General features: G+C 38.0%; 1 protein-coding gene across 4 annotated transcripts in view; it reads left to right on the forward strand.

The window, feature by feature from the left end:
* rsrc1 (arginine/serine-rich coiled-coil 1) overlaps positions 1 to 27,409 on the forward strand; it is an 89,636-nt gene that overhangs the window by 42,352 nt on the left and 19,875 nt on the right. For all 4 annotated transcript variants that reach the window (XM_079480944.1, XM_079480943.1, XM_079480945.1 and 1 more), the window contains exons 5-6: positions 619 to 652; positions 7,751 to 7,802. In XM_079480944.1, the coding sequence (XP_079337070.1) occupies positions 619 to 652; positions 7,751 to 7,802 (86 nt within the window). The remainder of the gene's footprint in view (positions 1 to 618; positions 653 to 7,750; positions 7,803 to 27,409) is intronic.

Consider the following 27,409-nt stretch of genomic DNA (forward strand, 5'->3'; position numbering starts at 1 on the left):
ATTCGGATGCGGCAGACTAACTATATTCTGTATTCAAACATATGTATTGTTTCTTTTGTTTTATCTGCTCTGCCACCTTTTATTTGACATGAATCCAGCTCGGTGGTTGTTTTTGTACAGTGACCATTTTATAATTTTTTACTTGGCCTTTATGCTCTTCCAAAAAAGACACTGTTAAAAAGAAAACTTGAAAAACAGAAATATACCATAAAAACAAATTTCCCCTGAAAAATGAAAGGATATATGGATATATATTAATTTTTTTAATTTTATACCTGTTGACCGCATTTTTAAAACATTAAAAAAAAAAATCTTGTTGAAAAAATCTTTCTTGTAAATTTGCTATCTTTTTCTGTAATTTTACGATTTTTTACTGTATTAAATTTTTTTTGTAAACAAAAAAGTACAATTCAGGGCTTTTTCACCAGGAAAAAAATAACCACAAAATTCTGTAAATGCAGGAAATTGTTCCTGTTTCCATGTTTGCGGTATACATTTTTAGATTTACACACAAAGCAAAAACCAACAAACATAAATAAAAAAGAAAGGTTTGATGTGACAGTTAGTGAATGTGTTTACCAGTATTTCAATAATAATAATTGTGTTCTTTATTTGCAGGGGAAAAGGAAGCAAATCTGGATCAGATCATCTGGTACGTCTGCTTCTTTCTCCTTTCAGTTTTTGCTTAATTCTTTTCTATTTGTATCCAAGTTGGTTGTTAAGTAATTTAACCTGTTACTCTTTTGATTCAATATTATAACGTCGTGGGAATGAAATGTGTGTAAAATATACCAACGAGTAGTGCAGTTGACAAATAAGCCAGTGTATTTTCAAACAGTTTAATATCCAGCACACATTACCTCCAGACACATGTAGAAAGATCACTGTGTCTTCAATACGCTTCCTTCCTGTAATATCTCTGGATGTAAGGTGCGCCTGTGGCGCTTGAAATGAGCCCAAGGGAGTGTTTAAAAATGGACCGTCCGACATTCCCTCGGTCTTTTTAATATGAGGTCAGAGTGCCATGCACTGGAATTAAAGGGTGCTTTTTTCCTCCTGTCGTGGAAGGGTGGTTTCCACTTTTTTTCTTTGGGATGAATAATGGAGAGGGGTCACAGTGGGGTCCTGACTTTTTGAATGTACACCGACCTTCCTGAGCCATTACCGCTTCAAACTGTGAATATTAAAGACATGTCCAGCACTTTCCAGACCACTCTACACGCCTGACCTCGATCCAGACCTCCATAATCAACTATATCATGCTTATATTCTGATATCAGATCATTATCACAGAGTTCTTCTCATTTATTTCCAACAATGTTTGAAACTTTTCAAATGTTCCATCATGACTATATAACCGATCAACATTTTGCCCCCAAATTCTGACCATGTCTAGTAAGTAATGTCTGGTAGTTTATTTCTAATGTGACTTGTAATAAATCACAAAGTTTACAAAGAAATACAAAGAAAAATGTAAATCAAAACATGTTTTATCTAACTTTCAGAAATGTAATGTACAGTTTGTCTCTAATATACATTTACACTTATGCATTTGGCAGATGCTTTTATCCCATGCGACGTACGTTGCATTATCTTTTACATTTATTTCTAAGTATGTGCAATCTCTGAGATCAAACCCACGACCTTGGCATTGTTAGCATCATGCTCTTACCACTGAGCTACAGGAAATCTTTAATATGTCCTTCTTCTTCTGCGTCTTGATATATTTGTACACTTTTGCACATTATCTTGAACAAACCTATCTAATTTTGGCGCTTATCTTATCTCTGTACAGCGTACATTCTGTACCTGTACCAACGTGATCTCATGAGAATTATTTTGTGTAAAATGTGGCTCTACAAAACGCACATTTACCTGCATTTGCACAAACTGTTAAACGCACAATACTGACGTATTGACGACACATAAACTTGATTTACGTATGAACAACTTACTGACTTACAAATGAATCCTTATGAATATCGTGATCGCGGCATTAACATTTTATTCTATTGTACTTATTTGTCATATCAATGGCATTATGTTTTCAGGTGCATTTCTTTAAGTTTGCTTGATATGAAATAACATTTAGTTCTGTGTGAATTCAGCTGCCAACTCATTTAGAAGAAACAAGAAAATAAATGACATCTCTGCGATCGTTTAACATTTACTTATTATTTAACATTTGCTTTGTTTGTCGTGGGACAAGAAGTAGAACCATTAAATAAGCACCAAAAATGCTAAATAATTACAAATATAATAAATTTTATACGTCAGATGTAATCCATATCTTCAGAATCCATTCGACTGTGAGGAACAGAACCAAATCGAAACCTTCATTCTGGGATCTCCATCTCCATCCTGCGCACGCAGTCACCTTTAGCAGCAACACCGACGCTGATGCGCTCCTTAAACACTCAAAATATACACTTCACAACAGGTTTTTAAAATAAATAATTGATACAAAGTTTACAAAATAAAATAACTCAGTTTTTAACATTTTATCATTATATTTTTATTGTGTTAGTAAGCTGTATTTTTTATTTATTATGGCTTAGATCAAAACAAACCAACTGTAGTTTGATTGATATTAATTGGAATGCACAATAAAAAAACATGATTTCATCTCATTTTGGAATTAAAATTTCACTTACGACTTCATGTTTTTATACTGTACATATTTTAAAGAAATTGTCATGGTTAGGTTTAGAGGCAGGAGTGGATTTGAGACCATAAAATATATATTTAATACTATATTACTTCAAAAAATGTCTACACACATTGGTTTTCATCAATTGAGATGAGGGCAGTAGCTCCAGTAAAATATGCAGGTGTGTGATATGTTTGCCTATGATCAACTCCAAATTGCCAGAAAAATTTCCATATGCGAATATTGAGCCTAGAATTTATTGTTGATTTGATAAAAGGCGTTAGATTACATGCCACTTGTCAGACACCAGGTGATGAAATATTTTATTAGAATTCAAGCTGATGAACTGTAAATAAAAGCAGTCTCTTTTTTAGGCGTTTGTGCCCCCTAGTTTCCCTTAAATATTCACCCGTTCCCTAGTAAACATGAGCCATAAACGCCTTCAAATTACAAGCTGTCTGGATGTTCGGAAATAGTTTTTAGCCTGTAAAAGCAGCATGCTGTTTTTCTTCTGTTCTTCTTTATCTGTCTTTTTCTCAGAAAGATCTAAATCCCAGTTGAGGTGTAACAGGCTGCAGTACGACGGTGTGAAAAAAACACACGATACAAAAGACAATCATCAGGGCGGCGATAAGACTTCATATTAGTGCAGATTTGTGCCATCACACCAGTTGATCTTTACGCATGTTTTACCCTCTCAAAGGATAGTTCAGGTATTTCAAGTTAAAAAAATAATTTGCCGGTAGGGATGTAAAAACATGATATTCCTGGGTATACTGTTTATTGCAGTATTAAAAATGATGATTGGGAAACGTGCCTCTTTTCTTGATCCTCGAAATTTTGCTTAGAGGTTTGAGTTACAGTACGAGACGGGTCAAATGGCCTAAAATCCTTATTTTTATAAAATAAAATAGATGAACCAGATCTATTCTTTTTTCTAATTTAATCAATGTTAGGCCCGGAAGACCTATCGTCATGTGACCACGGTAATATCGAGACAATTTTGCTATTGGGCAATTCCAACCTTATTGACGTGACATTTTGCATTATGGACTTGACATAAAAAGGTTTTTTTTAGGAAGGATTTCTGTGAAATAAAACGCACAATACTGAAGCAATAATACCCGATGAATGGAGAAGAGATGCCTCTTTAGAGAACATCAAATAGTGACTTTATTTTAATTTTTATGTGTCTCTTTATGAGGATCTTGAAAATGGCTCTTTCCTTACTATGAAAAATCATGCACTAAAATAAAACAAATGCTTTCAAAATGTAAGGAGAGATCTCAAATGGATATTTGAACCACCGCATGTTAATATCTGTGCTGTTACCGTAGTAAAAACCGTTGGAAAACCTTTATTTTAAAGAAATGGAATTGCCCTATTGCGATAACACGATATCGATCATATAGTTACATCCCTATTTTCAGGACGTTTTCTTTTTTTTGCTTTGTCAGTTTCATTTATTATTTATTGTTGATATTAGTAAACTGTTGTTGAGAGTAAACGCTCTGGTGAAAGATATTTTGGTGTTAAATTATAGATATCTTATCACGTCATCAAGTTGTTTGGCAGAACACGTGAATATCAGGGGTTTAGAAATCAATAGAGTCTAGGCATCGCCTTCAGCGTTCATCTGAAGCTCCTGTTTTACGCTCTCACTCCTCCCTCCCTCTCTCCGGATCTTTTGCCGATAACGGTTTGCAGTCTGTCAGCTAAATGAAAGCAGAGGAGCTATGCGAATATCATTTGAGAACTGATTAACATGCTTATTACGCTAATGATTTCTTCAGATTGGACATGTCTTGGGGTGCAGGGGATGTTTGCCATGGGCCTTTGTCTTCCTCGGTTTATTGATGGTAAAATCACACCCCAAATCTGCTCAGACATTGTGTTATTGCATGAAAAAACAAATGCCTGCTTTTGAGATCCCGGCCTTTTATCTCTTCGATTATCTCCTTTTTGCATAGGTCACGCAACTGGAATGTACAAAAAATTAAAAACAACATTATTTAGTTATTACATTTAGTCCGAGAGCCTTGTACATCGAGTCGAGTGAAATGGTCCTTTACTGCATATACGCATAATCTAAATGGTATCTCCAAATGTCAAGGGCATAAAGGAAATTAAATCGGAAAGTGCAGATAGAGCAAAGGCGATTGTATCTCCTGATGATTGCAGTTTTGATAGGTATTTCAGTGAATTTCATTTTCTCGGGATGGCGAGGAGATGAGTTAGCTGGCACATTTTCTCATTTTTCTTCTATATGATTTATGTGTGTTGAGTGCAACCCAACCCTCAGTCCCCCCCCACGAAACACACACACATTTACGAGTACATAAACGTGTGTGTCAGACCGTTCAATTAATGCAACCGCTTTCCATTCTAGCCTCGCTCGTATGTGGGTTTCTTTCTGTGGATTGTGTGTTTGAAGGAGAGTGTGGCGGCGGTTAATCCTCTGCTGTCATCACTCAAGCTTGTTTACATTTTAAATACATAATGAAATCTCGTTGGCAATAATGAAGGAAATAAAAGTTTTGGAAATTGTAAAACCGGTGAAGTTTGAGAAATGAGCGTTAGACAGCTAAATAACATTTTGGAGCAGGAAAGCTTATTATTATGCAGCGGCAATGCCTGCTGGAGACACGAAGATGAACAGCCTTCGCTTTCCCAAATGCTGTTAGCGCCATCTTGAAGTATGGCACATTGTAAAAGGCCTCAGATTTCGTATTGAGATTATATATAAAAAAGTATATCCATACACAACATTATGTTTTATAGACGCTCAACCCAGGCCTCCTGATATGCAGGATTTGTTATAAATATATAAATAAACTTATTGCACTGGAGCCCATCTCTGCCCTGATCTTATAGACCCAGATATTAAAAACAGAATATTGCATTTTCTAAAAGGAAATATTTATTTATTTACTTATTTTGGTTAAAGAGAAGGGCAGTGGTTGAAATAAAAAATGTAACAAATGAAAAATTGTTATTGAGGTTGAAGAAGTCCAATGAGATGTGAAATGCGCTTGTAATGCATGCACTCTGCTGTGAGTTTATTGTTGCTTTATTTAGATGAAAAAATAACTTACAACTTTTCTCGTTTCCACCATACCTCCTTAGGAAAAAGCAATATATAAAAGATATTGATAAAGGGGTTGGCTGGAAGAATAACCTGTCACTGTGAAAATCCAAGTGATATTTGGTAATGTGATAATTTTACATACCAATATTGCCGTTGTACTGTGTTATTTAAAAATTATTCCTTGTTTTAAGTATTGCTTTGTATCTTGTCGTTTTGCAGACACTATAACTAAGTCCACACTATCCATGCAGTTTATAATGCGCTCAAATGCTTAAAAATAACCCTTTGCAACCTGGCATTCGGAGTTATAATATCATGTACCATTTGACTTCCAAGGATAGAATGGGAGTGAATGGGCATCGACTTTTTGAAGCTCCAAAAAGTGCCTCCAATGATCAAATAACTGCTCGACGAGGCTCTGTGGTCTTAACAAAGGTCTTCTGAAGTGAATCGATGCATTTGTTAAAGAGAAATTATCCTTCAGATCAAGGTGAACGAATGGCTTGTTTTTCCGGCAAATGACGCAGGCGTAAGTTCCCAAGACGAACACAGCATTTTTCCTTTTCATCCAATAGGACACTGCCTCCTCTGGGTGGGAGCTTTCGTCACCGTGATTTGCTGAAAAACAAGCCTCTCGTTCACCTGGATCTGTCTAACTGGTAGGAAATATGCAGAAAACAAATAAAGTTTTCAAACATTTTACAGTCTTTACTGCTAAATACACAAAATACAGAAGAATCCTCATTAGAGCTACTTTTCTTTTGTTCGGTGATTTACATCAGTGACAGCAGCACGTTTGAGCCGTGTTCCACAGCAAGAAGCTGTCAATCTATACTAGACGTGTCAATCTATACAACATGTCAATATTGCTCTTTAGTTGCACAAATTGCTTCTATTGTTTTCCCCTACTTAATAAGTCGCTTTGGATAATAGCGTCTGCTATTATAGCGCCTAAATAGTTTAAAGTAGGGGTGCACCGATATGTCATTTTTGTCCGATAACAGTAATTCTGAAACTTTGGAAGCCGATAACCGATATATTGGGACGATATACAGTGTCTAAATATTAATATAACATTTTCTGAGACTGAAAATGTATTATTTTCCTTGAAAATCATGTACCGAGCTTACTTTACACTAATTAAAGATTCTTTAACTTTTAAAATGTCTACTCTGCTGTGCGAAGACAAAAACAATATAACTTGCATATACAAATACTTCAAAAAACAACTACAACTCTAAAATCAATTCAAGATTTCAATTCTTTTGTATCATCATATTCATATTTTTCCTTGCCGTGGGGCCCCATCGTGGGCGGGGCCTGGTGCAGTCGCCTGTCCCAGTTTTCGGACTGGGAAGTTTGGCCGCCAAGAGGCCATATGACTTCCAGGTAAAGCAACCAATCATGTTTAGTTTTGTGCCACGTCTAGTTTAAAGGCGTGGAAATGACCCCAAAGTAACAGACCGTGTACATTTACGAACGTGTCAAAAGTTAACAGCAACAACATTTATGAGTTTATGCTGTGAATCTCGCGAAATTTTTTGAATTTAGCGTTTAGTCGATCATGATGAATACTTATTGCAAAATATGTAGACACGACATCTTACTTCTTCGATCAGACGGCTTCGTGTTCCAGGCGGACCATTAATGAATGTGACAAGCACGTCTCCTGAAAAATGCTTTGGAATTTAACCAATCAGATGATGACTTTGAAAAGTGCGACTTATGCATCAACGCATCCTAAGACACAGCAGAGTGTCAGTTTTCCTTTAAAACAATCATTATATTTCTCCACTGTCACCCGAGATTACATTTTTACAAAGTGATATCTTTCAAGTTTGATCGAAGAACTGTAAAGTTCTGTCCTCATGCGTGGTTTACACTCATGCTGATCGTTGTGTGACTGAAGATGTGATTGTGTCATAAAAGTGCTCAAACCTTTTTTACCCTCCATCTTATGTTCAAACGATTAAATGTTAAGCAGTTTGTGAATACTTTTACTCTCATTTCAGACACCTGCGGAACATGCCAAAACGCGACTCCAGCAAGTGCTTCAAGCGGCAGGTAAGGGTCACATTTTGTTATAATGCGTTCAAAATCACCATGTTACCGAAGAGCTTAAAGTCCCCGTGAACCGGAAGTTGCAATTGTTTTTACTTCCGTACTTTGATGCATTTCTGAGTGAAATGGAATTTTGTGTGAGAAAAATAGTGGGCGTGACTTTCAGCTTACAACGGATGCTCCACCCATCCCACCTAACATACGTCATTTAAGATGAATAGTCATTACAGGACGGATGTAGATTTTCAGATTTTAAATAAAGATAAAGTGTACATTAATTTTAAAAAGATAATGACCCACACTGGTAAACTATTTACAATAAATGCCGCAATATTTCATTAAAAAAATAGATGTTGTCATTTTTCATTTCACTGGGACTTTAAAGTGGCCGTAACCCAGAAAGTTTCTGCATATCTCATGATAATCTTTAGTACTTACAGAACAGTATTGTACCCTTCAAATATCAGTAGACTCTTTAGTTTGATCACATTTATAAAAGACAGACATATGACTCAGTTTCACCTACTGAGAATTGTCCAATAAGGGACTAAGAAAATTTGTCACAAAACGGAATCGAGCACAGAAATACTACGTCACACGTCCAACTCGTTTTTTGACAAGTTGACCATGTTATACTAGCTAATGTAATTGACTTTTGTTTATGATGTTGCTTTGAAACCATAATAAACCGTATAGTAATGATCTGTGTTTGTGTTCCTGGCCATCGACATTTTCTCGGCATAGCTCGGCCTTTGCTATTATTTCTACTATCACATTTAATGTTTCAAAATCAAACACATCAACTTAAATAATTTAAAGATAATAAATGGGCTGGAGGAGCACTGACCTCCACGCTATATCTCAGTTTTTCTCACCCTTTGTGTCTGTAATAGAACAGATGTTGGTCGTTTTGGAATGGTAATGTTCTCTGACTGAGATCTGTGCTATGCTGTAAGCCCCCGTTCCTCTGTACGCCCGCCAATCGCTTCTTTCCAGCTTTTTCTATTCCCCGCTTTCCTTTCTCGTCAAAATCTCCTGAGATCTCTAAATCCTGCCCCAGCGCTCCGTGCTAAGCTGCCCCCACCTCCTGTCCATGTGTGGGAGTGTATGTGTGGGGAACAGATCATCCTCACGTAAGCTGCTCAAACTCAATAGTAGAGGGGACATGGGAGACCTGTAATGAGGTCCCTTCTCTCACTCTTTTCCTTTTATACGGTTGCCTTGTCCTCCAGGGTCCCTGACCCCCCGCAGACAGACCCTCTAAGCGCTTACATCATTGTATTGATTTGCTTCCCTCTCTACCTAAATCCACTCTCAGTAATATCATTTTTACCACATTAAGGGGCGATTCACATTTCGTGTGTTTGGTGTGGGCTAGTTCATTATTTTAAATGTAAAAACACGGCAGAAGTGCGCAAATAGGGAGCGATCTGGACACACATACGGTCACAGAAATCTAGATGGAAATATTTCTACTTTTCAGAGTGAGACGGCAGCGTGGCTCTCGTTTCCCGCACGGTTTTATCTGAATCGCCACTAATGCTGGGTTCACACCAAACGCAGAGTCAATAACATGCAGTCAATGCAAAGACGCAACTAGATGCAAACTCGAGCGTCAATCTCATCTTCCGTGCTAGTTGAAAATATTTGTCAGTTTGGGTCACTCACGCGAAAAAAACGAACTTTCCCCACGAGTTATAAAAAGTGTGGAACATGATTGTACGCGTTTGGTGTGAACCCAGCATCAGGCATTTTCTGGTTTTCAGAAATGTGTTGGATTTAGGTCTTTAAGCATTCACATTCTTCTTAAAAAAAGATTTAAAATATCCATGTAGCCACACGCATATATCACAAAAGTTTTGTCTGTAATATTTGCATACGTAGACAAGAGTAAATTCAAATGACTTTTTAGGTCCTAAATTGCCCAACATTCCAGATTTGGTTTTATTCGGTTGAAAACAAACTGGAAATCCACAATGCATTTGTTTCTTGTACATACAAGGTTATGCTATTTATCTAAACTGGAACACTTTGATTGAATTTCCTTTTTAATCAAAAACACACGTTAACTTCAACTGAGAATAATTAATAAAGAGTTTGTTTCCAAAATGAGAGAACTTTTCAGAAATCATGTGTTTTATTATGTTATCATGTTTTTATTGTGTAAGTTCGCTGTATTTTTGGATTTGTTATGGCTTAAATCAAAACACACCAGCTGCAGTTTGATTAACATTCATTGAAATGCACAATATTTTTCCGTGAAAATGTCAACCTTACCATGACAAAATTAGATTTTACTAACGGTTTTTACTACGGTAACAGCACAGATATTAACATTTGATGTTTCAAATCCCCATGTGAGATCTCTCTTCACATTTGTAAAGGATTTGTTTTATTTTTAGAGCATGATTTTTCACAGTCAGGTAAGAGCCATTTTCAGGATTGTCACATCCGTAACGCCTCATATTCCTCATAAATGGACACATGAAAATTTTAACAAAGGCACGTTTTGATGTTCTATAAAGAGGCATCACTTCTCCAATCATCGGGTATTATTGCTTCAGGATTGTGCATTTGATTTCCAATAAAAAGGCGTCCTTTTTTGTCACATGTTTATTTCCCTTTTTAACATAGCAGATTTGTTCACAGACTGACATTTTCCTGACGTTTAGACTCCACCAACAAGAGTTTAGTCAAATATAAACAGATGGTTCAATATATTCGTAACAAATTCGTTCTCTGAGCATGTTTATGTCACGTCCATAACGTTGGAATTGCCCATCTCGGCACTTTTCTCCCATTTTGAAATATCAGGCTGTCAAACAATGTTCTTAATTTTGTCGTCGAGCAGATGCTGGTATGTTCAAAGTACATTAAAACCTAATTACCAACATCTGTTTGTGTTCCTCATTGAATAGTCCTGTTGGTCACTTCGAATGACACACGGTCATGCTGGGGAAGCATCAAATCTTTCAATTGGTCTTTTTTTGCTCCTCTTTGATTTGTTGGTGGGTTTTTTATTGGTACTCGACAGGCCCCTGGTGAGAGAGACCAGAACATGAACACTGAAAGCTCGGCAGTTTAGCGTCACTAAAGGGAGTCGCTCATACAGCTTGTGAATTCACTGAAGTTTGCTGTTAGGAAGTAACAGAAGTTTAGACTGTTGAAGCAGATGTGAGGCCAGCAGACCACATACACACCGCGGGTATCACCTTTCCTTACACACACACTTTAGCTGGAATTTATAGGCTGAAGTTGAGTCTGTTGTTTTGAACACATTTATTCTCTCTTTTTTTGACATTTGTTCCCATGATCTGCTTTATTTCACATTGTCTCTCTCATTGGACACCCACTCAATCTGGAGAAGAATACATGGCCTTGATGTGTTCTCCAACATCTGTTCTAATGTTAGTGCGAGGGGCGTGGCAATTTAATAATGTTTTGCTTTATTACATCACACATGTTGTTCCGAGTGAATCCCTATAAATCTTAATCCAGTGAGTTGTGTGTGAGGAATCGGACACAACTGCAGTTTGCGGGTTCAAGAGGAGAGGGCTTTCTCTTGGCTGTTGGCAGATTTCAAACAGCATCTGGTGGGCTTTTGAAACGAAACCTTGTACACTGGTACCCAAATGGAATAATTTCTTCTCCTGCTCCCGTCTCTCTCCTCCTCAGTGGTCTTGGGTTTTAAAACCACCTGGTGATCTGCCGTTTAAATCTCTCTATCTTGCTTTCTCCTTCCACAGCCTTAACGTGCACATTTGCATAACAGATAAAGGAGAATATTTTCACCGTGCGGTTTCCGTCGTTTCTTCAACATATGGTGTAAATGATTTTGATGCAAATATATGCACTAATTATTTGCAGACGAATTTCAAACAGGCCTGTCACTGTAGCGAAATGAAAGAAAATGTGCAGGCACCTTACGTTTTGCTTACCAGTTAAGTAAACTTTGCGAAGTAATTTAATTAGCCCGGTGTCTACTTTCTGGGGTTTGTGAGGTAGTGTGCGAATATGAAACGGAATTCTGCAGCGAGAAATCTTGATTTCTGTGACATCAGCTGTGTTTATTTACTCATGACCTACCAGTTGCAGTCAATGGTTTAACTTGGACTGTATCAAGTTAACCATAAAGGGACACTTCACCCCAAAATTAAAGTTTTGTCAACATTTTCTCTCCTTCGAGTTGTTCCAAATCTGTATAAATGTCTTTGTTGTGTTGAAAGCAAAAGAAGATATTTAGAAGAATGTTGGACAGCAAACAGTTCTGGGGCACCATTGACCGCCATTGTATCTGTTCCTACTATGGGAGTCAACGGGGGGCAAAATCTGTCTGGATACAAGCATTTTTTCCAAATATATTTCTCTGTGTTCATCAGAACAAAGACATTTAAACAGATTTGGAAGAACTCGAAGGCGATGAAATGATGACAGAATTGTCATTTTCAGGTGAAGTGTCCCTTTAAGTAAAGTGTTACCCATTTTTCTGTTAGCTTATTAGGTTGGAAGCTTTTGTTTTGGTGTCATGCTCTGCACATTTTAACATGTAATCTTCTCCGCCCATTTAAGAAATATGTTTCTGATTAAACGGCCAGACTCTGAGCGTGTACTGTATCTGTTATGATGGGGGGCAGGACACGCTGATGGCGAGTCGCGAATGATGAAACCAGACTATTCGCTCAAGCCACTTTGGGGTTGTTGACAGTTTCACTGACAGCCCTAACTAGCACACCCACTGACTTGGGTTTAAAACAAGTCCGTAAGTTTGAGTGTAATGTGAGACGAGAGTGAAAAACAACTTTGACATTGGCATGCATTATCACATTATCTCTCTCTTGCCCCTGGCTCATTTAGTAAACATTTTAAAATACACTTTCACACCCACATCATTATTTACACTGGGATCAGAGATTGAAGGGGAGAGTTCAAATTGAAGTAATAAAAATGTCTTTGTTTTAGTTTTTATTGGCTCATTCATCATTGCTTAATTTAATACGAGGAAATAATTGTGCCGTCCGCGGCCACTGCTAATGGCAGTGCGCGCTTGTATTTTCTTTGTTGATCGCAATGAATGAAATTAGGATAAACAACCTTCCTCGTCGTCTATAATCAAGAGCTGATTAATGGATGTGTCGTTTCAGCACCGCTCCCTATTCCAGAACACCTGATATCTTTCCCATAAACAAGTGCCGTTTGTCTAAATACATAGATGAAATGACGCATTTGATGAGTTTCTGATTGACCCTGTCCCACAGGCAGCTCATTCCTCTCTGTCTGTTAAGGAACACTTTGCCGTGACTGATGCTCTGTCAGAGAAGCGGCATGAGGATTTATTTGACGTGCTGATTAATGAAGAAGCCACCCCACCCTTTCAACTAGGCCCAAACTACATTTTCATAATGACATGAGCTGGCGTCAACCAACAGCCAGAGAAAGTGAGCCAACGCGGACCAAAGGGACAAAGAAGAGGGCTAAACGAAGAAAACGTTTGAGGTCGGGTGGGCACAAAGTTTCATAGCCATCAATTGTTTTGGGGTCATCATTTAAATTTTTGGACACCTATTCACTTTTGACTGGCTTACGTTGTAAAAAAAACTTTTATTTTACTGTTATTTTTACATATTTTCCTGTTAAGTAAAAAGTGAATTTTAAAGTTTTCTTTACAGATTCTAGGTGTCTTTTTGAACTATAGTCAAAAACTGTAAAATGATAGAAAAAGACAACAAGAAAATGGGGAAAACAATTGACTATATATCTTTATATAGGTTTATATCTGTTTTTCCAGTTTACAGAAAAATCAAGTTTCTTTAGGTCTGTTTTTGTCTTACTGACTTGCGGCTTCATTTGGTTTTTATCCCATATAAACATATATCCCATTCCCATTCTCTCTTTCTGGATTTGTTAGGCTAGGGCGTTGGGGTTAAAGAAAAATAAACATTTGGTTTATTTCTCCTTATTACTGTAGTTGCTTATTTCTGTCTAATCAGAAAAGTTCCTTACTTTAAAGGCCCTCTAATATAGCCCTTTTACAACATGTGATATAAATCCACAGAATGTGTCTGTGAAGTTTCAGCTCAAAATACACCACAGATCTTTTACTATACTGCGCCCTACAAGTCCATTTTTGCCTGTGAGGAAAAACAGGCTGTTTTGGTGTGTGTGTCTCTTTAAATGCAAATGCGCCGCTGGCCTTCGCCCCTTTCAAGCAGAAAGCACAGGGCTGTGAGACCCCCTGCGTCCAGTAACAACAAAATAAGAAAAAAGAGAATGTTCATTTAGCCAATGAGAAACACTGAATCATCTTTAAATACCAAACACATTATTTTGTATAAGAGAGAGTACATAAGACAAACATATCATTTGTTTAAAAGTTTTTAAGTGAATGCATTACGTCTTAAATCCGGCACATTTCCCTTTTTTAAATGAAAGTTATAAACGCATCATATCTATGAAAACTGAAAACATGCTCCATAAGTGAATGAACTTTCGTTATGTCTTTACAACGTGCACATTGTTTTTATATGTGACAATACATGGGACAAACGCTTCATATGTTTAAAAGCTGAAAACATGACCCATTATGAATTCAGCATTTTACTAACGTTCCTTCGTGAAGCATCCCGGTGTAAAGTGACTGGTGCCTGGATTTGCTTTGCATCAGCACTCAAATCTTATCCGTGTAAGTTCAAATGCGGCCGGTCTATAAAATATCTGAAAGCAATCCCATTGATAGGCGTACTAACTTAAGCAATAACTATATTACCCTATATTACACACTGACGGATGAGAATGGTATGTTTCTTCTCAAGTGCTGTAGTTTTACATTTTATTCGTTTAAGCCTTTTTACATTAGAATGGATTTTGCTTGACCGTCAAAGTTTTATCATTCGTTAGCTGGAAAAAGAGCTAATGAGTTATTTAATATATATTTAATTATCATACACTTATATGTATTAGTACATTTGAAGTTTGCAAGCGTGTGGATTTTCTTCTCTCCCGTAAACACAACAGTTACACCTTCTTGAATCCTTCAGTGCAGGTGCACAAATCACAAACTATTGCTGGGTTCACACCAAACACGAATTAAGCGATTTGTGCAAGTTAATTACATTAAAAGTCAATGCAAAGTCGCGGGTGATGTGAATGACGTGAATCGGCTGGCGTTATTGCCGCGGACGGGCGTTAATCTCGTCTTCTGCGCAAAATGAAAATATTTGTCAGCTCGCGTCACTCACGTGAAAATAACTAACTTTGCCTGCGAGTATTACAGATTGTGGAAAGTGACTGTTCGCTTTTGGAGTCTGTTTAAAGGGGTCTTTATTGTTGACCATTATGTCAACTAAGATTCCACAATAACATGACTTTAAGATGGGATCATGTTCATACAGCGTGACGGCCAGCAACAATGGTAAAGGACTTCTTAAAACCACATAATGCACAGCCGGATAAACTCTACGGTTTGATTGTCGGACGAAATGGCGAAAAGCAACAGGGGGCTCGTAATATTGGCGGTAAATATGGTGTAAAACTCCTGAACCAAAAGCCGTGAGTTCACAGACGAGTTTTGCACATCTGCAAGTCAGTAGGATGTTTCTTTGCTGTCTATGGGTGGGAGTCAGAAAGCTCCCGGATCTCATTCATTAGGTCCTTGAGTTCTCGTACAACTTCTTGAAGATTTATTTATGACAGATTTTCCTTTTGCGGTGGAGTATCCTTTAAACTTATGAAAGTATCATTTCAAATACGGTAGAACTTCTAAATACCGCTGCTGTGTTTCAGTGAACAGCATCTGCTTAATGTGTCTCTTTCCTCAGTTTCCCATTTCTCTGCTTTAAGTATCGCCAACCGGAAGCTGAAGAGGGTTATTATATACGTCTTGTGGTGCCATCCCTAAAAAATCCCTCTCACGTACCTTCTCTGGGACGGTTCCACGTTTGTGGGATGATCTGCCCGCTACTACAAGATCAGCAGATTGTGTGGCCATCTTTAAGAATCGGCTCTTCCGTCAACTTCTGACTTTTATCTCCTTTTTGTAAAAAAAAGCTTGGCTCTGTATACTGTGGTTGGCTTTATGAGATCGGTTTTACTGCACTTGTGTTTTTTGTTGTCCTTGTGTTGTTTCAATTTCTTTACATTGTTTACCTCATTTGTAAGTGGCTTTGGATAAAAGCATCTGCTAAATGTAAATATTCAAGCCCTATAGGTTTGTAAAAGTTATATTTTACATACATGTAAGTATCTGTATTTTTTATATTTGTATGCACCATGGGTCTGACAGTATCGCATTTCAATCCTCCATATATATCCATATTTTGTATTCCATAAAAAAGGCGGCTTTTCCTTGGTTCACCCTTTGATGTGACTTTTTGTACTGGCAATAGTATTCACGTTTCCGATTCTTTATTTACATTTACGCATTTGGCAGATGCTTTTATCCAAAGCGACTTGCATTGCATTATCCTATACAATTTTTCTCATTTATTAATAGTATTTTATTATCCATTTATTAATAGTATTTTATTATCCATTTATTAATAGTATTTTATTATCCATTTATTAATAGTATTTTATTATCCATTTATTAATAGTATTTATCAATAACACCCCATAGGAAAAGCAGCATTATGGTCTGAGGAGGAGGAGGAGGGAGCAACAAAGCTTCATACTGTACATCGTTCTAACGCAATGGGAAATCTTTAAGAATTCATCAATCAATAGTTTATATATACATGTTTACCTGCTATTCATTATTTTGACTCATTTACTTCTCAGATTCTGTCATTTTATCAGCTTTTCCTTCATTCACTCTGCAACCAGTAGATGAGCATCTTAAAGATAAATGGTATCATCTCTATAAAAATGTACCCATAATCCCCCTGGATTACAGCCCAAAGGGAATTACCAGTGGATTTGAACGCCTTCCTTTTCTTTCCCGCCTTGTCTGCCTGCCCTCACCTTGTAAACAACTGCACTTGGCCCTGCTTCCCAATACCCAGTTTTGATAAGACTGTATTAGCTGCTTCCTTTGGCTGCCCAAAACGGATTACTCAATACAGGGTGAAGGCCATTATTGAATACGCGGAGGAGAAACTATTTATGATTGTGTAAGTAATCTGTAATCCATCCCTGGGTCTCCTTATTATCTTGTCTGCCTCGCTCTCCTCTGCTGTGCTTTATCTTCTACCCACAGACATCTTTAGCTTGAGCTGCACCTAATTTTTGATGCAATCGCTTATTTTGAGATCATCCGATAGCATTTTCTAGCGCAAGACTCGAAAATTCATCAATTCTGGGCGCTCAGACAATATGCATTAAAACCCATTGGAACGTTTAAAGCCACATTTAGTCTGCTCTGTTTGATGTTATATTTGGAGGTTAAGTGATTTTGTATGTTTGTTTAATTGCTAGGAAGTGAAATATCGAATCATTGTAATGCAGGCAACTAACTGATGCATTAAATAGGGATGTTACAATACGATCGTATCGTGTTATCGCAATAGCAATATTGTCTCGATATTATCATGGTCACATGACTGTATGAAGCGATCTGTCTGCCGGCCTAACATAGAGATAGTTCGATTAAAAAATAGTAGATCTGGTTCCTTTTATTTTATAGTAATTATTTTAGGCCATTTGACCCATCTCGTACTATAACTCGTACCTCTAAGCAACAGTTATGATGAGAGGATCAAGAATAGAGGACTCTTATGGTACGTTTTCAAGTCATTATGGACGGTATACAGAGGTATTTCCGTACAGTGAGATTTTGATATTGTTAAATCCCTAGCATTACCTAGCATAGACACAATCATAAATTCAGAGATACAGGTGCTTGTCTGTTTAGGATGAGTCTCTATGCACAGAACCTTATATTTGGATGGAGATTTAACTTTTGATTCATATGTTCTTTCTTTTTCTGAGCCATTGAAGAACTGCTGATGACTTTTATTATTTATCTCACCACACGTTCACTAAGGGATAACGCCATTGACACTGTTAAAAGTGAGCACTTGTGTTATTTTATTAAGATTTCTGTAAAACACTCATTACGTGCTTCACGATGCCATAGAACATAGAACAGTTAACATCCAAAGCGCCTTTCTGTTTCACAACAGGTTATTTGTGGCAAAAAAGGTTCTTCAGGTTATAAAAACGTAAGAAAGAGATGATTCATTAAAGAACATTTGGCTAAATGGTTTTTCTATGGCATCACCATGAACAACCTTCTAAGCACCTTTATTTTTAAGAGTGAAAGGGAACAACTTCAGAGAGTTTAGCTGTTTCCTATTTAAGTGTCCAAGAGTGATAATTGTGCCTTCCAATTAAAATCATTCATACTGCAGTTGGTTGGTTTTGATTTTAGACAAAATTAAAAAAAACCCACCTAATAATCACAATAAAAACATGATTTTTGACAGTCATCTCATTTTGGAACAACACTCTTCATATGTAACCATGATGTTTCCCATGTTTACCTGAAGTGATTTGTAACCCGGAGTGTTTTTCATCAGCTGAGACAATTGTGTGATCATACTGTCAGTGACATTCTCACAGCCACTTGCTTAACAAAACTCTTGTTAAATAGCTTCATTATTATCTATTAGCTATTACACTATTGTGTGTCTCTGATGTGTGTAACAAAAAGGAACGTTAGATTAAGAACAGTTTCACACTTTGAATGCACTTATGCAGACACTTGTATTCTTGTAGTGAGATCTCAGGGGATGAGGAGGAAGTGATCCCCATCTATAGTGAGAATCGTGTACCAACTTAAGAAAACAAAACGATCTGTACATTTGTTGGCTTCATACCTCTCCTCTCACCCGTTTAACACCAAGACAAAAGAAAGCAGTAATGGGGGTTTTTAAGCAGGGCACTGTTCAGGTTAACAATTGTGTAACGTACTGTGTGGGCGTCTAGAGAGGGAAGCTCAGCCGAGATCGAGTGGGCGAACTCATGCAACAACAGCCCTGCGATTGGGCACATGGAGACACTTAGCACATAGCTGGGAAACAAACCACAGTGCTAATTGCTTTCATGCATTGTGAAAAGAGAGGAAATGTAACAAATGGGGATAAAGATTTATTTTATACTTCGTCCTCCTCACTTGGGTGAGATACAGTGAAAGATCTGAGAGCAGGAGTATTACATGCCTGAACTTAAAGTCTTTATTATGTAGGCGTCACCTTTCAGATAGACTGCCCTATATAAAGTGTTGGCTCAATACAGTTTTGTTTATCGTACAAATGTCCGTCAAAAACCTTGAATGTACTTGTATTACTATGCACTGCAACATGCAAAAAAATCATCACGCGTGCCTGACCCCCATTTAACTTCCTGTGTTTGGATAATGTCTAATAATATAAGTATTTATATTTGATTTAACTTATGTTGATATCAATTTGCATGATTATTTTATTGTATAATAATTGTATTAAATAAACGATTTGTTGAATTTAGTTGTGTGTTAATTTTATTAAATAAATGATTTGTTGAATTGGTTCTGTAGTCTGGGCACATTTAAAGAAAGCGTATTGTACATTGACGTCCAGTGGTTGATCTTGGTATCGCAGTCTACATTCTAAATATTGGAGAGACAAGTTTAGCCAAGTAACGTCTCTTCTGGGTTTCTATTGATAGTTATCAGAAATCATCTACAGGCGCTTTATTGTTTGTGAATGTGCACCGGAAGTTCAGTCGGGGTCACAAAAGTGCGTAACGTTTGTTTATGTCATAAGATGAAACTTTGTACTTTGTGTGTACAGCCATCATCAGCAGAAGTCAACCAGCCAGATTGTATTTTTCTTTTTTCCCTTTCTCAATAAACCCGGTTCAGAAGTCTGGACTGTGCTTGATGTGCTCTCTCCTGTAGGAGAGACAGTTCTGTTCTCAGCAGCACACTGTTTGCTTCTCACTTATGAGTCAGGATGAGGGGAGGTTAAAATAATAGCCCTCAGCCAGAGACAAACAGAGATGTTCTGATTCTGAGTGGGATGGAGTGGAGTGATAAGAAGGAGGAGGGCGCAAGGAGGACACGGAGAAGAGGCAGTGTTATTGTTGTTGTTGTTTTTCTTTGTTTTCTGATAGCTTATCTAACGTCTTCTGACACGTTACCTTTGCATCCAGCTTGTCGATGGCACTGTGTTTACAGAGATTTCTCCTTAAATTTACTTTTTGTATTTTGACGAACATCTGTCATACATGAGTATCTTTCCCTTTTTTCGCAAAATATATGGTTTCTTTTTTCCTGAAGAGACACTCAGAGTTTGGTAGATAAAAGGCCTGGAATCGAGCAGAATCTCTGCTCTGCCATTGAAAATCCTCCAACGCACTGACAAAGCTGTCAGGCATCATTTAGCTTTTAACGGCTATGGTAAACTTCGCCCGCCACTGTCAATTAAGAAGGGCCTTAGTCCAGTGCTTTCAGGTGCTGTCAAAAACCTTTCCCCTGTAAGATAAACTACACCATTCAGCTCATTTGCCACATGATAACAGTAGATGAACGGAAGACAAACACAAAGCAAACTGGTGATCTTCTGAACTCAGCATCGTTTTTAAAGGGCAATACTCACAAAATGTAGATGAAAAACAGAAGCCCTTTTTGACTACATTATATATATTCATATAAGCCATAGATTTATATTCAATGGCTTAATTTTAGTCCATGTGAACTAGAAGTTTCTGTTGTTTTTACTTGCGTATTTTGACGCATTTCCAAATGAAATGGAATTTCAAATGAGAACAATAGTGAGCTTGGCTTTCGTCTCTGCAAATTTATTGGATATCAAAAACAGCCATTCCATTTAGAAACGGAAGTGGCAGCAGACTGACAATTGAAGGGGAGGAGTTAACGGATGCTCCTCCCAAGCCGTCTAACATACGTCATTTAAAAGTGCATTTTCATATTTTAACTGATGAAGATTATATGGGCACGTGAACTTTAAAAAGAGAATGACCCACATGGATAAACTATTTACAATAAACACTGCAATATTTCATGAAAGAATAAACATTGTCATTTTTTATTTCACTGGGACTTTAAATAGCCTATGAGGAGCAGAGAAGTTACCGCTGTTGTTCCAGAAGGCAACATTTATTTGAGCTCTATATAACATCTAAATAAAGCTGTGAATGCATGATAGATCCTGAACACCAACATTTAAAGGTGTAGCGACAGACCATCATGTCATTTCAGTGTTAGCCTTTATATCCAGTCCTGGGTTTTGAAAACACCATTATAGCAAAATGTGTCATTACCAAATATAAAGTCCTGTGCAGTGTTGACAAAGTTACTTTGGACATTTCTTGAATGTTGTTTTTTTAAATATAAAGTTATATTCCACCTAAAATATTGTTTAGACTTAATAACCTTTTGTTGTGTTTTAGTAGTTAAAGAGCTATTTTGCAAATTCAAAATGTGATAAACAACAAACTGATATTATAATTTGTACGGTGGCAGCCAGTTGACGGTGAAACTTTGGAATGTCACGTTTTCCATGACTTTGCACTCAAGGTCCCCCCCAACAAAAAACAACAATATGCGCCACATATGTTTAAGCTTACTAAAAATTATAATCTTATTTAGATTGAAGTATTGTATTTATATAATGTCTAGTTGAATCGCTATATTGCCAAATCTCATTATAACTACTCATAATAAAAACTCATTGTTAATGGTACTTTAGAAAAGAGCGTTCATAAACTCTATATCTTCATCTATTCGTGATCCCAACATTTTTATGGTCACCATTTTGTGCATTGATTCCAGTGGCAGCATGCCACTTGGTAGAGAATATTCACCATGCTGCAGATGTTCATGAATAATGTCCATCTCCATCCCCTGCCGCACCCAGTGAAAAGCCGCCTGGAGAATTGGGATTGCTGGGGGTGTGGTGGGGAGGACACAGGCTAGATGAATTACACTTAGGGGGGATCTGACAGCCTGTGCTGAGCTTTGTGATCATTCCAAACTTCTAATAATCTCCCTTACCTACCTCATCTCAGCTGTAATGAAAGAGAATTGGTGATTTCACCCCGGGCTATGTTTCCCGCCTAATGACTTCTCCAAAGGCAAAGCACACCGCAGATAAAATCAACTTTGAAAAAGCTGTGAATTGGGTTTGACAATGCGATAGACTGTGACACCGGTTCTGTAGCAAAACAGACGCGCTGCTAATTGATGATCAATATTTTAAGCAATGTGATGAGCATAAGGAGATGAGAAGGCAGGCAGAAGTGAGCTCTTCCGTGGTGTGGGGTCTCTTATCTCTGTTGCCATTCTTTATAGCAACCTGCAGCTTATGTTTCCCCTTCTCAGCACATCTCCTGTTCTTCTGATTTGCATCTCTCAGTGTAGGTACAGCTCTCTGGCCTCAATAGCCCGGATTGACAGCTTACCCAGGAACTTGACACTGCAATTAGGATGCAATATAACATAAAAAGAAAAAGACCTTCACCCGGTCCCTCTCCCACCCCAGCTTAGTTGCTGAAGCTTGGCTGAGCACAATATCATGAACCAGTCCCTTTGTGTGGGGTGTTGGGTAAGTTTCAGGCCCGGTCCCGCTGTGACCCACTGAGCCATACAAGGCTTATACCTTCAAGTGAGAATAGAATACATCATTCACGGTTTTCTTTCACTTCTCTTTGACGTGCATCCTTCTCTCTTTCTCTCCTAAGTGCAGAGGTTAAATTGGGCCGGGGCCGTCCGGGGCAGAGCCCCGGCACTTAGGCTGACCGTCTCCCAGCATGTGTGCGCCTCTTTTGGTGGTATAGAGCGGCACTCCGTCGTCCCCAGAATAAATCTGCTTTGCCCCAGTATAAATCTGAAGTTTAAGTAACAATTTACCTTTCTGTCATTGTATAACCTTAAAAACTGGACTACATGCAACGTAGTAACCCAAGTTGCAGTCGTGCATTAACGGCGTGCGCGCAGAAATCATTCACTGCGTTCATTCCAAAGTGATCATCCCTATGCCCTACGCTCTTCCTAGAGTAAAGCTCTTGATGTGTAAGCTCTGAAGGGAAAAACTCAGTTGTCCATTTAAAATTCACTTGGCAAGAGCAATAAAAACAACGTCATTTTCTCTTTATTTGGGCTAAGTGACGTTTTCTATGGTGTCCCATTCCCGAAGGGCCCTTCAGATGGAGATATATTCTGTTTGGAATGCACCGCTTCTCCGCACGCTTGTGTTTCCTTTCTGCAGCGCTGATCTTGTCTGGTGCGCACTGTTGTTTTGACGTAGGATCGACTCCCAAAGGATGTCATTTTATTCAAATTCAAGCATTTAAAGCGGTTTGTTCATGGTGCCTGCGACGGCAACGGTGCACAAGTTAATGGCTCATCTGAAACATTGTGAACTACTGGAAATACACAGGTCATACACACAATTCTGCGGACGTTAATGATGAAAATATTTGATATTGACACAAGGAAACGGCACAAGCCTACAGAATGATTTTATTCTTATCACATGTAGCTTTGTAAACTGCTGGCATCTAGAATGAGTTTGATCAGCGTGTTATTGTTCATAGCAAAGGACTCTCTCAACTTATATTTTACAGTTTGTCAATGAATAAGATTATATGCTTCATATACGCACCCCTCAAAATCCCACACAGAGACCCCCCACCCGGCACATACTGTAACAATGCCCATTTAACCCCCGCTTAAGAGCATTTGTTCAGGATATGATCATGAGGTGTCAAAAAAACTGCGCTTCGAGTAAGGACATACTGACATGAAGAGCTTTGCTTTGACTTTCCTTGTTGCAACTCTGCCAAAAAGTATTTGTTTCTGGGTACAAATATTTGTTTCTCTTCAACAAAGTATATCTTTCAGTTAGACTTGCGAAACTGCTGCGCTCATTCAGCTGTTAGAGGCTTTAAGCGACATTGACTTAGAGTTTGAACTCGCAGCAGATGCAGTGAAGAAAGAGACAGACAGGCCTACGCACATATCTCTAAACCGCTCATGAATAAAACAGCCCCGTTCAACCAAAGTCTCATTTGGACATGATGAAAACCCAAACTCTCTGACTGCTTTGTTTCTGCGTCGATATATCATTATTTCTCTGTGTAAATTAAAGAAACCTTTTTAAATGATTCCCAGATTGAGGCTGTCGGATTTTAGGCAAAGCCCTGTTACTAGACCGCAGTGGTGCGTGTGTTAAAGTGAAATATTTCATCTTTGTTCGGGGTTTATCGCAAACGCTCTTTCCCTCTCCGCTCCCGGGTCCCTCGGGTCTAATTCCCAAATAACACAACCTTCTACACATGTTATTAATTAATGACTCCTCGTGATTGTACTTTTCATATCTTGGTCGAGCCTGTCGTTCATATATTTATGTATTTATTTTTGTCAGTGGATTTCAACGCAGCAGAAGATCTGATTATATGAAGCCATTGATCTCTAACACTGGCCCCACAGTCAGCATCTAAAACAGAAATGCAACGAGACAACTTTTAGTGAATAATTGATCATATTGATACGGTATATCTCCGTTTCTAATTGTTTGGGTTGTTCATATTTTATGAATATCATTTAAATCGTGTGTGAAGGTTTTTTTTCCTCTATTTGGCAAGAAGTGTATGTAAAGTCATATGTAAAGTGTGGTTTATTTGTGAATTCTGTTTGTATACTGTTTGTCCATGCGAAGTTACTTTGTACATAGAATCGATGGTTTAAAGATCATTTAAGCGTATCTAAGGATTATTTTCTCCAGTATGATTTGAAGCTATTTGCAGCTTGCTTAATTTCGCTGCTGTTCCCGTTTCTCATTGTACAAATTAAATTCATGCCAGGGTCTAATTTCCCTCATGCAAATTATGCCTAACAAGATGTACACAGACTGGTTTTAATCGTGCTGCTCGCTGTCACTGGAGTTTCTGCATAAAGTGATGGAGAAATGCTACCTGCCATCTAGTGGGTATGTGAGGTACTGCCCCTTGCCAGTACCATGTGACCTATTGCCCTCATTAGTCCAATCCCCTGTGACAGAGAGCATCTGTGTTACATTTCTTTAAATACGTTATTGTATTCTCCTTTTTTCTTTTCTATTCAGATCAGCATGTGACGGATACAAACAAATATTCGGATTATTATGCAATCATTTGTTGTACATTTCCGTACATTATTGTTTGTAGTCTACATCTAACACACATAATTGAGTAAGTAATAGGGGGGCTTGTAGATCCTTAGCGGACTAGTTAAGTTTTTAAACTACCGCTACATGGTGAATCTCAGAACACAATGCACTGTGGGAAAGCGCATTTAAGTGCTCAAGCCACTAAACTTGTGCTGCAGATACGAGACACTTCCTGCTTCGTTTTTTTGCCGTAAAATGATTGCATCACCATGGCAACATCATTTGAGATTTCGGAAAAGTGTTTTGCAATTTAGGATCTTCGCCTCTTTTTTCATCCCCTCTCTGTCCATGCCTCTGCCTCTCAACTGAACTGTTGTGTGAACCACATTTCATGACGTTTTAAGAATACTGAGAGCCTCAAATAAATCAAAATATAGTCATAGAATTTTACACATTCACATAGCAACACTATTCATGCTATTACAAAGTATTTCACAATTGTATATCAGCTATGTTTCTCCGTTATTCTGACCAAGACTGAAGTGACTGGGGTAAATATTTGTGGACTATTTTAATGCCTGTTGTGAGTAGGGATGTAGCGATACCACATTTCTTTTACCGATTGGATTCTGACACCTTAATTCTGCCGATATTAATCCCAATCTGATACCAGCACTGTTTTGACTTTATCAATCTAGAATTGCATATATTTGTATATTTTATTAAGAAGTGGATAGTGGCGTTTGTCTTTACTCATCAAGGTTGCGATGTCTGATCTCTATAACACACAACAAACTGTAGACTTGAAATGGGTCAGATCCGATTTGTGCATGGGATCTGCGCATATGATCTGATTTTTTCTGTCGTGTCTCTAAACACGTGCATCCGCTCGCGTGACATTAAAGTTCAATTAGACTTCATTTGTCCCAATGGACAACATGTTTACACTGTCTGAATCATACCCTAACCTAGCGTAGTGCTCTACGCGTCATTCACCATGAAGGACATAATAAATATGTGAACAAGAGACTCATATGACGCGCCGCTTTAGTCTTTAGTAGCACTGGGAAATTTGTGGCAAAAGCCAACAAAACTTTGTATGGGTCAAAATGATACATTTTTATTAAATGCCAGAACTCATTAGAATATTAAGTAAAGATCATGTTCAATGAAGATATTTTGTTAGCAAAATCCCTAACAAAAATGACCAGAAACACGCCTACAAACTTCACCCCGCCTGTAAAGATTAGACGGCTTGGGCGGAGAAACCGTTAACTCCTCCCCCAAATAAAAATGATCAGCTGTTTTTACACAACCAATCAGTTCGCAGTAAAAATACAGGCCACGCCCACTACTAAGAATACGGAAGTAAAAACAATCGCAACTTTCATTTCACAGGGACTTTAATGTGAAGCCCTGCATTAACGGAAAGTGTATTTATTCAGCTTTCAGATTATGTATGAATAAAAATTTCCCCAAATTGGCCCCTTTGGGTTTCGTTGTCCAGTATCACATACAGTATGTGGTCCTAAATCGGATACAGTTTGCAACGCGACCTCGGCCTGGAAGATCATATCGTAATTTATGCGACTTTTGACTCGCCTCGTAAAAATTGTACGTATTAGATTGAACGTGTGGACATGAATCAGAACATCCGCTTTACTTTACACCTATTTTTACATCACAGCATTTATCGGAGCATGAGTTTGGTTATTCATGATCCATTATGTGAATTCATGGAGCATTTTCGTGCATCATTTTTTAATATACTCTTTCCGACTTTTTTTGAACAGCCAAGACAAACACAAACAAATAGGATCACATTCTTCAACGCCTCTCCCTTTCTGATTTTGCACGGTATCACTTACACTCTCACGGACGAATTTGTATTTTGCAAGCACACGCTTGCATTCAATAACCTCTCACATGTCTGCTTAATATAATTTGGGGGGCCGGTAACTTCCTTCAGCCTGCAGTATTACAAAAATGAATTGCTGCTGTCGAGCAGAAAAGGAAGTGGGTGAAGGTTGAGTAGGTGTTGCATGCAGCTCTGCTGTAGTGCTTTAATCAGATTGGGCTAAAGTGCTTTATTCAATCTAAATTGTGAGTCCCTCTGTGCTCGTGTTTGTGTGACACACTACCACTCCATCAATCATGTAATATTAATGGGTCTCACTGATTTCTTTCTGATTGTTTGCGCTATTGCGTTCAAATCTAACAAACCGCCGCTGCTAATTGACCCAGGAGGAAGGAGGGGCATGCATTTGTGTGAGCGCATACACATCCATATTTATCTGTGAAAGACTCATAAACAGACGAAGATCGTTTCATGAAACGTAGACATGCATGCCTACATGACTCCAGGGGCCCGAAGCTGCAATTACACACATAATCGCAATTGGATTTCAACGAAGGCTCCTTTATCGGTCCTGCCAGCCAAACTGGAATGAAGTGCAGATGAAGTGAGTCTTGAGCTTACTGCTGCAAGTAAGGGCTGTGCTATCTAATGCCATTAGGCTCAACTTC

The sequence above is a fragment of the Barbatula barbatula genome, assembly GCF_947034865.1.
Source record: "Barbatula barbatula genome assembly, chromosome: 19".
Taxonomy (NCBI): domain Eukaryota; kingdom Metazoa; phylum Chordata; class Actinopteri; order Cypriniformes; family Nemacheilidae; genus Barbatula; species Barbatula barbatula.